The 13926-nt window shown below is 68.8% G+C and overlaps 1 protein-coding gene across 1 annotated transcript in view; it reads right to left on the reverse strand.

The window, feature by feature from the left end:
- Window positions 1–13687, reverse strand: part of LOC134342653 (uncharacterized) — a 49688-nt gene extending 36001 nt beyond the window's left edge. The window contains exons 1-3 of the mRNA XM_063041078.1: window positions 13655–13687; window positions 1984–2239; window positions 672–919 (exon numbers count right to left, since the gene is read on the reverse strand). Coding sequence (XP_062897148.1) covers window positions 672–919; window positions 1984–2239; window positions 13655–13687 — 537 coding nt within the window. The remainder of the gene's footprint in view (window positions 1–671; window positions 920–1983; window positions 2240–13654) is intronic.
- Between the last annotated feature and the right edge of the window lie 239 nt (window positions 13688–13926).

Raw genomic sequence — 13926 nt, forward strand, 5'->3', positions numbered from 1 at the left:
GGCCGGAGACCAGAGACCAGAGGCCAGAGACCGGAGACCTGAGGCCGGTGTCCTGAGATGAGGCCCGAGGCCAGAGACCTGAAGCGAGGCCCGAGGCCGGAGACCGGAGACCAGAGGCCAGAGACCGGAGACCTGAGGCTGGAGACCTGAGGCCGGTGTCCTGAGGCGAGGCCGGAGGCCAGAGACCTGAGGCGAGGCCGGAGACTTGAGGCCAGGCCAGAGGCCGGAGACCTGAGGCCAGGCCCGAGGCCGGTGACCTGAGGCCGGAGACCTGAGACCAGGCCTGAGGCCGGAGACCTGAGGCCAACCCTGAGGCTGGAGAACTGAGACCAGGCCGGAGACCCGAGGCGATGCCAGAGGCCGGAGACCCAAGGCGAGGCCAGAGGCCGGAGACCTGAGGTGAGGCCGGAGGCCGGAGACCTGAGGCCAGAGGCCGGAGACCCGAGGCGAGATCTGAGGCCGGAGACCCGAGGCGAGGTCCGAGGCCGGAGACCCGAGGCGAGGTCCGAGGCCGGAGACTGGAGACCTGAGGCCAGAGGCCGGAGACCTGATGCCAGAGGCCAGAGGTTGCAGACCTGAGGCCAGAGGCTGGAGACCTGAGACCAGAGGTCGGAGACCTGAGGCGAGGCCCGAGGCCGGAGACCGGAGACAAGAGGCCAGAGGCCGGAGACCTGAGGCCGGTGACCTGAGGTGAGGCCCGAGGCCGGAGACCGGAGACCAGAGGCCAGAGACCGGAGACCTGAGGCCGGAGACCTGAGGCCGGTGTCCTGAGACGAGGCCCGAGGCCGGAGACCTGAGGCAAGGCCCGAGGCCGGAGACCGGAGACCAGAGGCCAGAGAGCGGAGACCTGAGGCCGGAGACCTGAGGCCGGTGTACTGAGACGAGGCCCAAGGCCGGAGACCTGAGGCAAGGCCCGAGGCTGGAGACCGGAGACCAGAGGCCAGAGACCGGAGACCTGAGGCCGGAGACCTGAGGCCGGTGTCCTGAGGTGAGGCCGGAGGCCAGAGACCTGAGGCGAGGCCGGAGACTTGAGGCGAAGCTGGAGGCCGGAGGCCGGAGACTTGAGGCGATGCCGGTGGCCGGAGACCAGAGGCCAGAGGCCAGAGGCCAGAGACCTGAGGCCGGAGACTTGAGGCAAGGCCAGAGGCCGGAGACCCAAGGCGAAGCCAGAGGCCGGAGACCCGAGGCGAGGCCAGAGGCCGGAGACCTGAGGCGAGGCCGGAGGCCGGAGGCCGGAGACCGGAGACCAGAGGCCAGAGACCGGAGACCTGAGGCCGGTGTCCTGAGATGAGGCCCGAGGCCGGAGACCTGAAGCGAGGCCCGAGGCCGGAGACCGGAGACCAGAGGCCAGAGACCGGAGACCTGAGGCTGGAGACCTGAGGCCGGTGTCCTGAGGCGAGGCCGGAGGCCAGAGACCTGAGGCGAGGCCGGAGACTTGAGGCCAGGCCAGAGGCCGGAGACCTGAGGCCAGGCCCGAGGCCGGTGACCTGAGGCCGGAGACCTGAGACCAGGCCTGAGGCCGGAGACCTGAGGCCAACCCTGAGGCTGGAGAACTGAGACCAGGCCGGAGACCCGAGGCGATGCCAGAGGCCGGAGACCCAAGGCGAGGCCAGAGGCCGGAGACCTGAGGTGAGGCCGGAGGCCGGAGACCTGAGGCCAGAGGCCGGAGACCCGAGGCGAGATCTGAGGCCGGAGACCCGAGGCGAGGTCCGAGGCCGGAGACCCGAGGCGAGGTCCGAGGCCGGAGACTGGAGACCTGAGGCCAGAGGCCGGAGACCTGATGCCAGAGGCCAGAGGTTGCAGACCTGAGGCCAGAGGCTGGAGACCTGAGACCAGAGGTCGGAGACCTGAGGCGAGGCCCGAGGCCGGAGACCGGAGACAAGAGGCCAGAGGCCGGAGACCTGAGGCCGGTGACCTGAGGTGAGGCCCGAGGCCGGAGACCGGAGACAAGAGGCCAGAGGCCGGAGACCTGAGGCCGGTGACCTGAGGTGAGGCCCGAGGCCGGAGACCGGAGACCAGAGGCCAGAGACCGGAGACCTGAGGCCGGAGACCTGAGGCCGGTGTCCTGAGACGAGGCCCGAGGCCGGAGACCTGAGGCAAGGCCCGAGGCCGGAGACCGGAGACCAGAGGCCAGAGAGCGGAGACCTGAGGCCGGTGTACTGAGACGAGGCCCAAGGCCGGAGACCTGAGGCAAGGCCCGAGGCCGGAGACCGGAGACCAGAGGCCAGAGACCGGAGACCTGAGGCCGGAGACCTGAGGCCGGTGTCCTGAGGTGAGGCCGGAGGCCAGAGACCTGAGGCGAGGCCGGAGACTTGAGGCGAAGCTGGAGGCCGGAGGCCGGAGACTTGAGGCGATGCCGGTGGCCGGAGACCAGAGGCCAGAGGCCAGAGGCCAGAGACCTGAGGCCGGAGACTTGAGGCAAGGCCAGAGGCCGGAGACCCAAGGCGAAGCCAGAGGCCGGAGACCCGAGGCGAGGCCAGAGGCCGGAGACCTGAGGCCGGAGACCTGAGGCGAGGCCGGAGGCCGGAGACCTGAGGCGATGCCGGAGGCCGGAGACCTGAGGCGATGCTAGAGGGCGGAGACCTGAGGCCAGTGGTCCGAGACCTGAGGCGGGTGACCTGAGGCGAGGCCGGAGGCCGGAGACTTGAGGCGAGGCTAGTGGCCGGTGGACGGAGAATTGAGTCGAGGCCTGAGGCCGGAGGCCGGAGACTTGAGGCGACGCCGGAGGCCAGAGACCAGAGACCTGAGGCGAGGCCGGAGGCCGGAGACCTGAGGCGATGCCAGAGGCCAGAGGCCGGAGACCTGAGGCGAGGCCGGAGGCCGGAGACCTGAGGCCAGAGGCCGGAGACCCGAGGCGAGGTCCGAGGCCGGAGACCCGAGGCCGGTGACCTGAGGCGAGGCGGGAGACTTGAGGCGAAGCTGGAGGCCGGAGACTTGAGGCAAGGCCAGAGGCCGGAGACCTGAGGCCAGGCCCGAGGCTGGAGACCTGAGGCCAGGCCCGAGGCCGGTGAACTGAGGCCAGGGAACTGAGACCAGGCCTGAGGCCGGAGACCTGAGGCCAGGCCTGAGGCCGGAGACCTGAGGCCAGGCCTGAGGCCAGGCCTGAGGCCGGAGACCTGAGACCAGGCCGGAGACCCGAGGCGATGCCAGAGGCCGGAGACCCGAGGCGAGGCCAGAGGCCGGAGACCCGAGGCGAGGCCAGAGGCCGGAGACCTGAGGCGAGGCCAGAGGCCGGAGACCTGAGGTCGGAAAACTGAGGCGAGGCCGGAGATGTGAGGCGAGGCCGGAGGCCGGAGACCTGAGGCGATGCCGGAGGCCGGAGAACTGAGGCCAGAGGCCAGAGGCCTGAGACCTGAGGCTGGTGACCTGAGGCGATGCCGGAGGCCGGAGACTTGAGGCGAGCCGGTGGCCGGAGGCCGGAGACCAGAGGCGACGCCGGAGGCCGGAGACCCGAGGTGGGGCCAGAGGCTGGAGACCCGAGGCGGGGCCAGAGGCCGGAGACCCGAGGCGAGGTCCGAGGCCGGAGACCCGAGGCGAGGTCCGAGGCCGGAGACCCGATGCAAGGTCCGAGGCCGGAGACCCGAGGCCGGAGACCTGAGGCTAGAGACCGGAGACTGGAGACCTGAAGCCAGAGGCCGCAGACCTGATGCCAGAGGCCAGAGGTTGCAGACCTGAGGCCCGAGGCCGGAGACGGGAGACCAGAGGCCAGAGACCTGAGTCCGGTGACCTGAGGCGAGGCCGGAGACTTGAGGCGAAGCTGGAGGCCGGAGGAAGGAGACTTGAGGCAAGGCCAGAGGCCGGAGACTTGAGGCGAAGCTGGAGGCCGGAGGCCGGAGACTTGAGGCAAGGCCAGAGGCCCGAGACCTGAGGCCAGGCCCGAGGCTGGAGACCTGAGGCCAGGCCCGAGGCCGGTGACCTGAGGCCGGAGACCTGAGGCCAGGCCTGAGGCCGGTGACCTGAGACCAGGCCGTAGACCCGAGGCAATGCCAGAGGCCGGAGACCCGAGGCGAAGCCAGAGGCCGGAGACCCGAGGCGAGGCCAGAGGCCGCTGAGGCGAGGCCGGAGACGTGAGGTGAGGCCGGAGGCCGGAGACCTGAGGCGATGCTAGAGGCCGGAGACCTGAGGCCAGTGGTCTGAGACCTGAGGCGGGTGACCTGAGGCAAGGCCGGAGGCCGGAGACTTGAGGCGACGCCGGAGGCCAGAGACCAGAGACCTGAGGCGATGCCAGAGGCCAGAGGCTGGAGACCTGAGGCGATGCCAGAGGCCAGAGGCCGGAGACCTGAGGCGAGGCCGGAGGCCGGAGACCTGAGGCCAGAGCCCGGAGACCCGAGGCGAGGTCCGAGGCCGGAGACCCGAGGCGAGGTCCGAGGCCGGAGACCCGAGGCGAGGTCCGAGGCTGGAGACCCGAGGCGAGGTCCGAGGCCGGAGACTGGAGACCTGAGGCCAGAGGCCGGAGACCTGATGCCAGAGGCCAGAGGTTGCAGACCTGAGGCCAGAGGCTGGAGACCTGAGACCAGAGGCCGGAGACCTGAGGCGAGGCCCGAGGCCGGAGACCGGAGACAAGAGGCCAGAAGCCAGAGGCCGGAGACCTGAGGCCGGTGACCTGAGGCGAGGCGGGAGACTTGAGGCGAAGCTGGAGGCCGGAGACTTGAGGCAAGGCCAGAGGCCGGAGACCTGAGGCCAGGCCCGAGGCTGAAGACCTGAGGCCAGGCCCGAGGCCGGTGAACTGAGGCCGGGGACCTGAGACCAGGCCTGAGGCCGGAGACCTGAGGCTGGTGACCTGAGGCGATGCCGGAGGCCGGAGACTTGAGGCGACGCCGGAGGCCGGAGACTTGAGGCGAGCCGGTGGCCGGAGGCCGGAGATCAGAGGCCAGAGGCCAGAGGCCGGAGACCTGAGGCGAGGCCGGAGGCCGGAGACCTGAGGTCCGAGGCCGGAGACCCGAGGCGAGGTCCGAGGCCAGAGACTGGAGACCTGAGGCCAGAGGCCGGAGACCTGATGCCAGAGGCCAGAGGTTGCAGACCTGAGACCAGAGGCTGGAGACCTGAGACCAGAGGCCAGAGACCTGAGGCAAGGCCCGAGGCCGGAGACCGGAGACAAGAGGCCAGAGGCCAGAGGCCGGAGACCTGAGGCCGGTGACCTGAAGCGAGGCGGGAGACTTGAGGCGAAGCTGGAGGCCGGAGACTTGAGGCAAGGCCAGAGGCCGGATACCTGAGGCCAGGCCCGAGGCTGGAGACCTGAGGCCAGGCCCGAGGCCGGTGAACTGAGGCCTGGGACCTGAGACCAGGCCTGAGGCCGGAGATCTGAGGCCAGGCCTGAGGCCGGAGACCTGAGACCAGGCCGGAGACCCGAGGCGATGCCAGAGGCCGGAGACCCGAGGCGAGGCCGGAGGCCGGAGACCTGAGGTCGGAAACCTGAGGCGAGGCCGGAGACCTGAGGCGATGCCGGAAGCCGGAGACCTGAGGCCAGGCCAGAAACCCGAGGCGATGCCGGAGGCCAGAGACCTGAGGCCAGAGGCCAGAGGCCTGAGACCTGAGGCTGGTGACCTGAGGCGATGCCGGAGACCGGAGATTTGAGGCGACGCCGGAGGCCGGAGACTTGAGGCGAGCCGGTGGCCGGAGGCCGGAGACCCGAGGCGGGGCCAGAGGCCGGAGACCCGAGGCGAGGTCCGAGGCCGGAGACCCGAGGCGAGGTCCGAGGCCAGAGACCCGAGGCGAGGTCCGAGGCCGGAGACCCGAGGCGAGGTCCGATGCCGGAGACCTGAGGCTAGAGACCGGAGACTGGAGACCTGAGGCCAGAGGCCGCAGACCTGATGCCAGAGGCCAGAGGTTGCAGACCTGAGGCCCGAGGCCGGAGACCGGAGACCAGAGGCCAGAGGCCAGAGGCCAGAGACCTGAGTCCGGTGACCTGAGGCGAGGCCGGAGACTTGAGGCGAAGCTGGAGGCCGGAGGAAGGAGACTTGAGGCAAGGTCAGAGGCCGGAGACTTGAGGCGAGGCCAGTGGCCGGAGGACGGAGACTTGAGGCGAGGCCGGAGGCCGGAGACCTGAGGCGATGCCAGAGGCCAGAGGCCGGAGACCTGAGGCCAGAGGCCGGAGACCCGAGGCGAGGTCCGAGGCCGGAGACCCGAGGCGAGGTCCGAGGCCGGAGACTTGAGGCAAGGCCGGAGGCCGGAGGCCGGAGACCTGAGGCGAGGCCGGTGGCCGGAGGCCGGAGACCTGAGGTGAGGCCGGTGGCCGGAGGCCGGAGACATGAGGCCGGAGACTTGAGGCCGGAGGCCGGAGACCTGAGGCGAGGCCGGAGACCTGAGGCGAGGCCAGAGACCTGAGGCCAGAGACTTGAGGCATGGCTGGAGGCTGGAGGCTGGAGACTTGAGGCGAGGCCGGAGACCTGAGGCGAGGCCGGAGGCCTGAGGCCAGAGACCTGACGCCAGAGGCCGGAGACCTGAGGTTAGAGACTTGAGGCCAGAGACCTGAGGCCAGAGGCCAGAGGCCAGATTCCAGAGGCCTGAGACCTGAGTCCACAGGCTGGAGACCTGAGGCCTGAGGCCAGAGGCCAGATTCCAGAGGCCTGAGACCTGAGTCCAGAGGCTGGAGACCTGAGGCCTGAGGCCAGAGGCCGGAGACCTGAGGCCAGAGGCCGGAGACCTGAGGCCTGAGGCCAGAGGCCGGAGCCCTGAGGCGATGCCAGAGGCCAAAGGCCGGAGACCTGAGACTTGAGGCAAGGCCGGAGGCCTGAGGCGAGTTCGGAGACCTGAGACCCGAGGCGAAGCTGGAGGCTGGAGGCAGGAGTCTTGAGGTGAGGCTGGTGGCCGGAGGCCGGAGACTTGAGGCGAGACCGGAGACCTGAAGCCAGAGGCCGGAGACCTGAGGCGAGGCCCGAAGCCGGAGACCTGAGGCGAGGCCCGAAGCCGGAGACCTGAGGCGAGGCCCAAGGCCGGAGACCTGAGACCTGAGGCGAGGCCGGAGACCTGAGGCCAGAGACCCGATGCGATGCCAGAGGCCGGAGACCCGAGGTGAGGCCAGAGGCCGGAGACCTGAGGCCGGAGACTTGAGGCGATGCCGGAGGCCGGAGATCTGAGGTGAGGCCCGAGGCTGGAGACTTGAGGCGAGGCCCGAGGCCGGAGACCCGAGGCGATGCCGGAGGCCGGAGGCCCGAGGCGAGGCCGGAGGCCGGAGACCTGAGGCTGGAGACCGGAGACTGGAGACCTGAGGCCAGAGGCCGGAGACCTGATGCCAGAGGCCGGAGACCTGTGACCAGAGGCTGGAGACCTGAGGCCAGAGGCCAAAGGTTGCAGCCCTGAGGCCAGAGGCTGGAGACCTGAGACCAGAGGCCGGAGACCTGAGGCGAGGCCCGAGGCCGGAGACCTGAGGCGAGGCCCGAGGCCGGAGACCGGAGACCAGAGGCCAGAGGCCGGAGACCTGAGGCCGGAGACCTGAGGCCGGTGTCCTGAGGTGAGGCCGGAGGCCAGAGACCTGAGGCGAGGCCGGAGACTTGAGGCGAAGCTGGAGGCCGGAGGCCGGAGACTTGAGGCCAGGCCAGAGGCCGGAGACCTGAGGCCATGCCCGAGGCCGGAGACCCGAGGCCAGGCCCGAGGCCGGAGACCCGAGGCGAGGCCAGAGGCCGGAGACCCGAGGCGAGGCCGGAGACCTGAGACGATGCCGGAGACCGGAGACCTAAGGCCAGAGGCCAGAGGCCTGAGACCTGAGGCTGGTGACCTGAGGCGATGCCGGAGGCCGGAGACTTGAGGCGACGCCGGAGGCCGGAGACTTGAGGCGAGCCGGTGGCCGGAGGCCGGAGACTTGAGGCAAGGCCGGAGGCCGGAGGCCGGAGACCTGAGGCGAGGCCGGTGGCCGGAGGCCGGAGACCTGAGGTGAGGCCGGTGGCCGGAGGCCGGAGACATGAGGCCGGAGACTTGAGGCCGGAGGCCGGAGACCTGAGGCGAGGCCCGAGGCCGGAGGCCAGAGGCGAGGCCCGAGGCCGGAGGCCCGAGGCGAGGCCGGAGGCCGGAGACCTGAGGCTAGAGACCGGAGACTGGAGACCTGAGGCCAGAGGCCGGAGACCTGATGCCAGAGGCCGGAGACCTGTGACCAGAGGCTGGAGACCTGAGGCCAGAGGCCAAAGGTTGCAGCCCTGAGGCCAGAGGCTGGAGACCTGAGACCAGAGGCCGGAGACCTGAGGCGAGGCCCGAGGCCGGAGACCGGAGACCAGAGGCCAGAGGCCGGACACCTGAGGCCGGAGACCTGAGGCCGGTGTCCTGAGGTGAGGCCGGAGGCCAGAGACCTGAGGCGAGGCCGGAGACTTGAGGCGAAGCTGGAGGCCGGAGGCCGGAGACTTGAGGCCAGGCCAGAGGCCGGAGACCTGAGGCCAGGCCCGAGGCCGGAGACCCGAGGCCAGGCCCGAGGCCGGAGACCCGAGGCGAGGCCAGAGGCCGGAGACCCGAGGCGAGGCCGGAGACCTGAGACGATGCCGGAGGCCGGAGACCTAAGGCCAGAGGCCAGAGGCCTGAGACCTGAGGCTGGTGACCTGAGGCGATGCCGGAGGCCGGAGACTTGAGGCGACGCCGGAGGCCGGAGACTTGAGGTGAGCCGGTGGCCGGAGGCCGGAGACTTGAGGCAAGGCCGGAGGCCGGAGGCCGGAGACCTGAGGCGAGGCCGGTGGCCGGAGGCCGGAGACCTGAGGCGAGGCCGGTGGCCGGAGGCCGGAGACCTGAGGTGAGGCCGGTGGCCGGAGGCCGGAGACATGAGGCCGGAGACTTGAGGCCGGAGGCCGGAGACCTGAGGCGAGGCCCGAGGCCGGAGGCCAGAGGCGAGGCCCGAGGCCGGAGGCCAGAGGCGAGGCCTGAGACCGGAGACCTGAGGCCGGAGACCTGAGGCGAGGCCGGTGGCCGGAGACCTGAGGCGAGGCCCGAGGCCGGAGGCCGGAGACCTGAGGCGAGGCCCGAGGCCGGAGGCCGGAGGCCTGAGGCGAGGCCCGAGGCCGGAGACCTGAGCCGAGGCCCGAGGCCGGAGGCCAGAGGTGAGGCCCGAGGCCGGAGACCTGAGGCCGGAGGCTGGAGACCTGAGGCGAGGCCGGTGGCCGGTGGCCGGAGACCTGAGGCGAGTCCGGTGGCCGGAGACCTGAGGTGAGGCCGGTGGCCGGAGGCCGGAGACCTGAGGCGAGGATGGTGGCCGGAGGCCGGAGACCTGAGGCGAGGCTGGTGGCCGGAGGCCGGAGACCTGAGGCCGGAGACCTGAGGCGAAGCTGGAGGCCAGAGGCCGGAGACTTGAGGCGAGGCTGGAGGCCGGAGTCCTGAGGCGAAGCTGGAGGCCGGAGACCTGAGGCTAGAGACCGGAGACTGGAGACCTGAGGCCAGAGGCCGGAGACCTGATGCCAGAGGCCGGAGACCTGTGACCAGAGGCTGGAGACCTGAGGCCAGAGGCCAAAGGTTGCAGCCCTGAGGCCAGAGGCTGGAGACCTGAGACCAGAGGCCGGAGACCTGAGGCGAGGCCCGAGGCCGGAGACCTGAGGCGAGGCCCGAGGCCGGAGACCGGAGACCAGAGGCCAGAGGCCGGAGACCTGAGGCCGGAGACCTGAGGCCGGTGTCCTGAGGTGAGGCCGGAGGCCAGAGACCTGAGGCGAGGCCGGAGACTTGAGGCGAAGCTGGAGGCCGGAGGCCGGAGACTTGAGGCCAGGCCAGAGGCCGGAGACCTGAGGCCATGCCCGAGGCCGGAGACCCGAGGCCAGGCCCGAGGCCGGAGACCCGAGGCGAGGCCAGAGGCCGGAGACCCGAGGCGAGGCCGGAGACCTGAGACGATGCCGGAGACCGGAGACCTAAGGCCAGAGGCCAGAGGCCTGAGACCTGAGGCTGGTGACCTGAGGCGATGCCGGAGGCCGGAGACTTGAGGCGACGCCGGAGGCCGGAGACTTGAGGCGAGCCGGTGGCCGGAGGCCGGAGACTTGAGGCAAGGCCGGAGGCCGGAGGCCGGAGACCTGAGGCGAGGCCGGTGGCCGGAGGCCGGAGACCTGAGGTGAGGCCGGTGGCCGGAGGCCGGAGACATGAGGCCGGAGACTTGAGGCCGGAGGCCGGAGACCTGAGGCGAGGCCCGAGGCCGGAGGCCAGAGGCGAGGCCCGAGGCCGGAGGCCCGAGGCGAGGCCGGAGGCCGGAGACCTGAGGCTAGAGACCGGAGACTGGAGACCTGAGGCCAGAGGCCGGAGACCTGATGCCAGAGGCCGGAGACCTGTGACCAGAGGCTGGAGACCTGAGGCCAGAGGCCAAAGGTTGCAGCCCTGAGGCCAGAGGCTGGAGACCTGAGACCAGAGGCCGGAGACCTGAGGCGAGGCCCGAGGCCGGAGACCGGAGACCAGAGGCCAGAGGCCGGACACCTGAGGCCGGAGACCTGAGGCCGGTGTCCTGAGGTGAGGCCGGAGGCCAGAGACCTGAGGCGAGGCCGGAGACTTGAGGCGAAGCTGGAGGCCGGAGGCCGGAGACTTGAGGCCAGGCCAGAGGCCGGAGACCTGAGGCCAGGCCCGAGGCCGGAGACCCGAGGCGAGGCCGGAGACCTGAGACGATGCCGGAGGCCGGAGACCTAAGGCCAGAGGCCAGAGGCCTGAGACCTGAGGCTGGTGACCTGAGGCGATGCCGGAGGCCGGAGACTTGAGGCGACGCCGGAGGCCGGAGACTTGAGGTGAGCCGGTGGCCGGAGGCCGGAGACTTGAGGCAAGGCCGGAGGCCGGAGGCCGGAGACCTGAGGCGAGGCCGGTGGCCGGAGGCCGGAGACCTGAGGCGAGGCCGGTGGCCGGAGGCCGGAGACCTGAGGTGAGGCCGGTGGCCGGAGGCCGGAGACATGAGGCCGGAGACTTGAGGCCGGAGGCCGGAGACCTGAGGCGAGGCCCGAGGCCGGAGGCCAGAGGCGAGGCCCGAGGCCGGAGGCCAGAGGCGAGGCCTGAGACCGGAGACCTGAGGCCGGAGACCTGAGGCGAGGCCGGTGGCCGGAGACCTGAGGCGAGGCCCGAGGCCGGAGGCCGGAGACCTGAGGCGAGGCCCGAGGCCGGAGGCCGGAGGCCTGAGGCGAGGCCCGAGGCCGGAGACCTGAGCCGAGGCCCGAGGCCGGAGGCCAGAGGCGAGGCCCGAGGCCGGAGACCTGAGGCCGGAGGCTGGAGACCTGAGGCGAGGCCGGTGGCCGGTGGCCGGAGACCTGAGGCGAGTCCGGTGGCCGGAGACCTGAGGTGAGGCCGGTGGCCGGAGGCCGGAGACCTGAGGCGAGGATGGTGGCCGGAGGCCGGAGACCTGAGGCGAGGCTGGTGGCCGGAGGCCGGAGACCTGAGGCCGGAGACCTGAGGCGAAGCTGGAGGCCAGAGGCCGGAGACTTGAGGCGAGGCTGGAGGCCGGAGTCCTGAGGCGAAGCTGGAGGCTGGAGGCCAGAGACTTGAGGCCAGGCCCGAGGCCGGAGACCCGAGGCCAGGCCCGAGGCCGGAGACCCGAGGCGAGGCCAGAGGCCGGAGACCCGAGGCGAGGCCGGAGACCTGAGACGATGCCGGAGGCCGGAGACCTAAGGCCAGAGGCCAGAGGCCTGAGACCTGAGGCTGGTGACCTGAGGCGATGCCGGAGGCCGGAGACTTGAGGCGACGCCGGAGGCCGGAGACTTGAGGTGAGCCGGTGGCCGGAGGCCGGAGACTTGAGGCAAGGCCGGAGGCCGGAGGCCGGAGACCTGAGGCGAGGCCGGTGGCCGGAGGCCGGAGACCTGAGGCGAGGCCGGTGGCCGGAGGCCGGAGACCTGAGGTGAGGCCGGTGGCCGGAGGCCGGAGACATGAGGCCGGAGACTTGAGGCCGGAGGCCGGAGACCTGAGGCGAGGCCCGAGGCCGGAGGCCAGAGGCGAGGCCCGAGGCCGGAGGCCAGAGGCGAGGCCTGAGACCGGAGACCTGAGGCCGGAGACCTGAGGCGAGGCCGGTGGCCGGAGACCTGAGGCGAGGCCCGAGGCCGGAGGCCGGAGACCTGAGGCGAGGCCCGAGGCCGGAGGCCGGAGGCCTGAGGCGAGGCCCGAGGCCGGAGACCTGAGCCGAGGCCCGAGGCCGGAGGCCAGAGGCGAGGCCCGAGGCCGGAGACCTGAGGCCGGAGGCTGGAGACCTGAGGCGAGGCCGGTGGCCGGTGGCCGGAGACCTGAGGCGAGTCCGGTGGCCGGAGACCTGAGGTGAGGCCGGTGGCCGGAGGCCGGAGACCTGAGGCGAGGATGGTGGCCGGAGGCCGGAGACCTGAGGCGAGGCTGGTGGCCGGAGGCCGGAGACCTGAGGCGAAGCTGGAGGCCAGAGGCCGGAGACTTGAGGCGAGGCTGGAGGCCGGAGTCCTGAGGCGAAGCTGGAGGCTGGAGGCCAGAGACTTGAGGCGAGGCTGGAGGCTGGAGGCCGGATACTTGAGGCGAGGCCGGAGGCTGGAGGTGAAGCTGTTGGCTGGAGGCCGGAGACTTGAGGGGAGGCCGGAGGCCGGAGACCTGAGGCGAGGCCCGAGGCCAGAGGCCGGAGACCTGAGGCCGGAGACCGGAGACTTGAGGCGAGGCCGGTGGCCGGAGACCTGAGGCCAGAGGCCGGAGACTTGAGGCGAGGCTGGAGGCCGGAGACCTGAGGCGAAGCTGGAGGCTGGAGGCCAGAGACTTGAGGCGAGGCTGGAGGCCGGAGACTTGAGGCGAGGCCGGAGGCTGGAGGTGAAGCTGTTGGCTGGAGGCCGGAGACTTGAGGCGAGGCCGGAGGCTGGAGACTTGAGGCAAGGCGAGGCAGGCTCCTCCTGGGCAGGGCACGGATCACCACCTGACAGAAGCAAGGGACAGGAAGGGACAGAACCAACCCCATGTAACGGCAAGACGGCCTGGCTTACCTGGGCAGAGGCAAGGGACAGAAAGGGAGCTAGGTACAGGGTGGCTCCAGGACCAGACAGCAAGACAAGGCAAGGCTACAGGCAAAGCAAGGCAAGACAAGAACTTCAGGCGAGGCGAGAGTTACTGGCAAGTCAAGGCAGGGCTTCAGGCGAGGAAACAGAAGGCAGGGGAAGGGATACAAGGAGTAAGGACAAGAACCATCTAGCAACCACACCCTGGTCTCTGGAGGTATTTCTGCAGCCCGCCCCAACGAGCATCAGCTGCCTCAATTAGCTCAACAAGGACAGAAACAGGGTAAATAGGAAAACTTGGAGCAAGGGTCAATGGACAGGACCGTGATCCGGAATACGGACTTCACGGACCAGACTATGACAGCTAATTCCTCAATGACCTGCTTCAAAACATTAAAAGAAATATCAACTATTCTGGAATGTATCACATTATTTGATAAGGGATCAGCTTTCAGTTTTTTCCTCTGTTCCAGCCCACAAACTGGCTTGACCATTTCCAATGTACATGGCTTTACAAAAGTCTCTCCAATAGTGGGTGCTTCTTTCCTTCGATAATCTTGAAAGCAACTTTATAGGATGCTTCAAGAAAAAGTTTTTATGAAATGGCAAATACAATTTTAGGAGTGGCCCTCTTTTCTCACATGAAAAAAATACATCTTAGATACTTTTTCAAGATGTATAGATGTGAGGTGCTCTTTCAGTTTTGATGGCTTCATACTTCGGTTCACAAGAATTTTTCCACACAAAAATACTGTGGCTTTTGCATCCTGTCACGTCCAAGTGCAACTGTATAATACAATCTTTTCATCATACTTCGGTTTCCTGGACATTACAGCTTAAATTGGGTCTGCAGAAAATATAAAATAAAGCTAAAATAAAATACTTGATTCAATTGACATTTTTAAAAACAATATTTTTGTATGGTTCTAAGTAATTTGTTTGAGAAATCTGCAAATAAAAAATCTGTATGTTAACTAAATGAAGTGAAATTCAAGAAATTTGTATGCCAGGTAAGTAAAATAAGTCATTCAAAGTTTTAACACTTTTAATGGCTTTTAGATACTCAGAT

This window comes from Mobula hypostoma, chromosome 1 (assembly GCF_963921235.1).
Source record: "Mobula hypostoma chromosome 1, sMobHyp1.1, whole genome shotgun sequence".
In the NCBI taxonomy this organism is placed as follows: Eukaryota; Metazoa; Chordata; class Chondrichthyes; order Myliobatiformes; family Myliobatidae; genus Mobula; species Mobula hypostoma.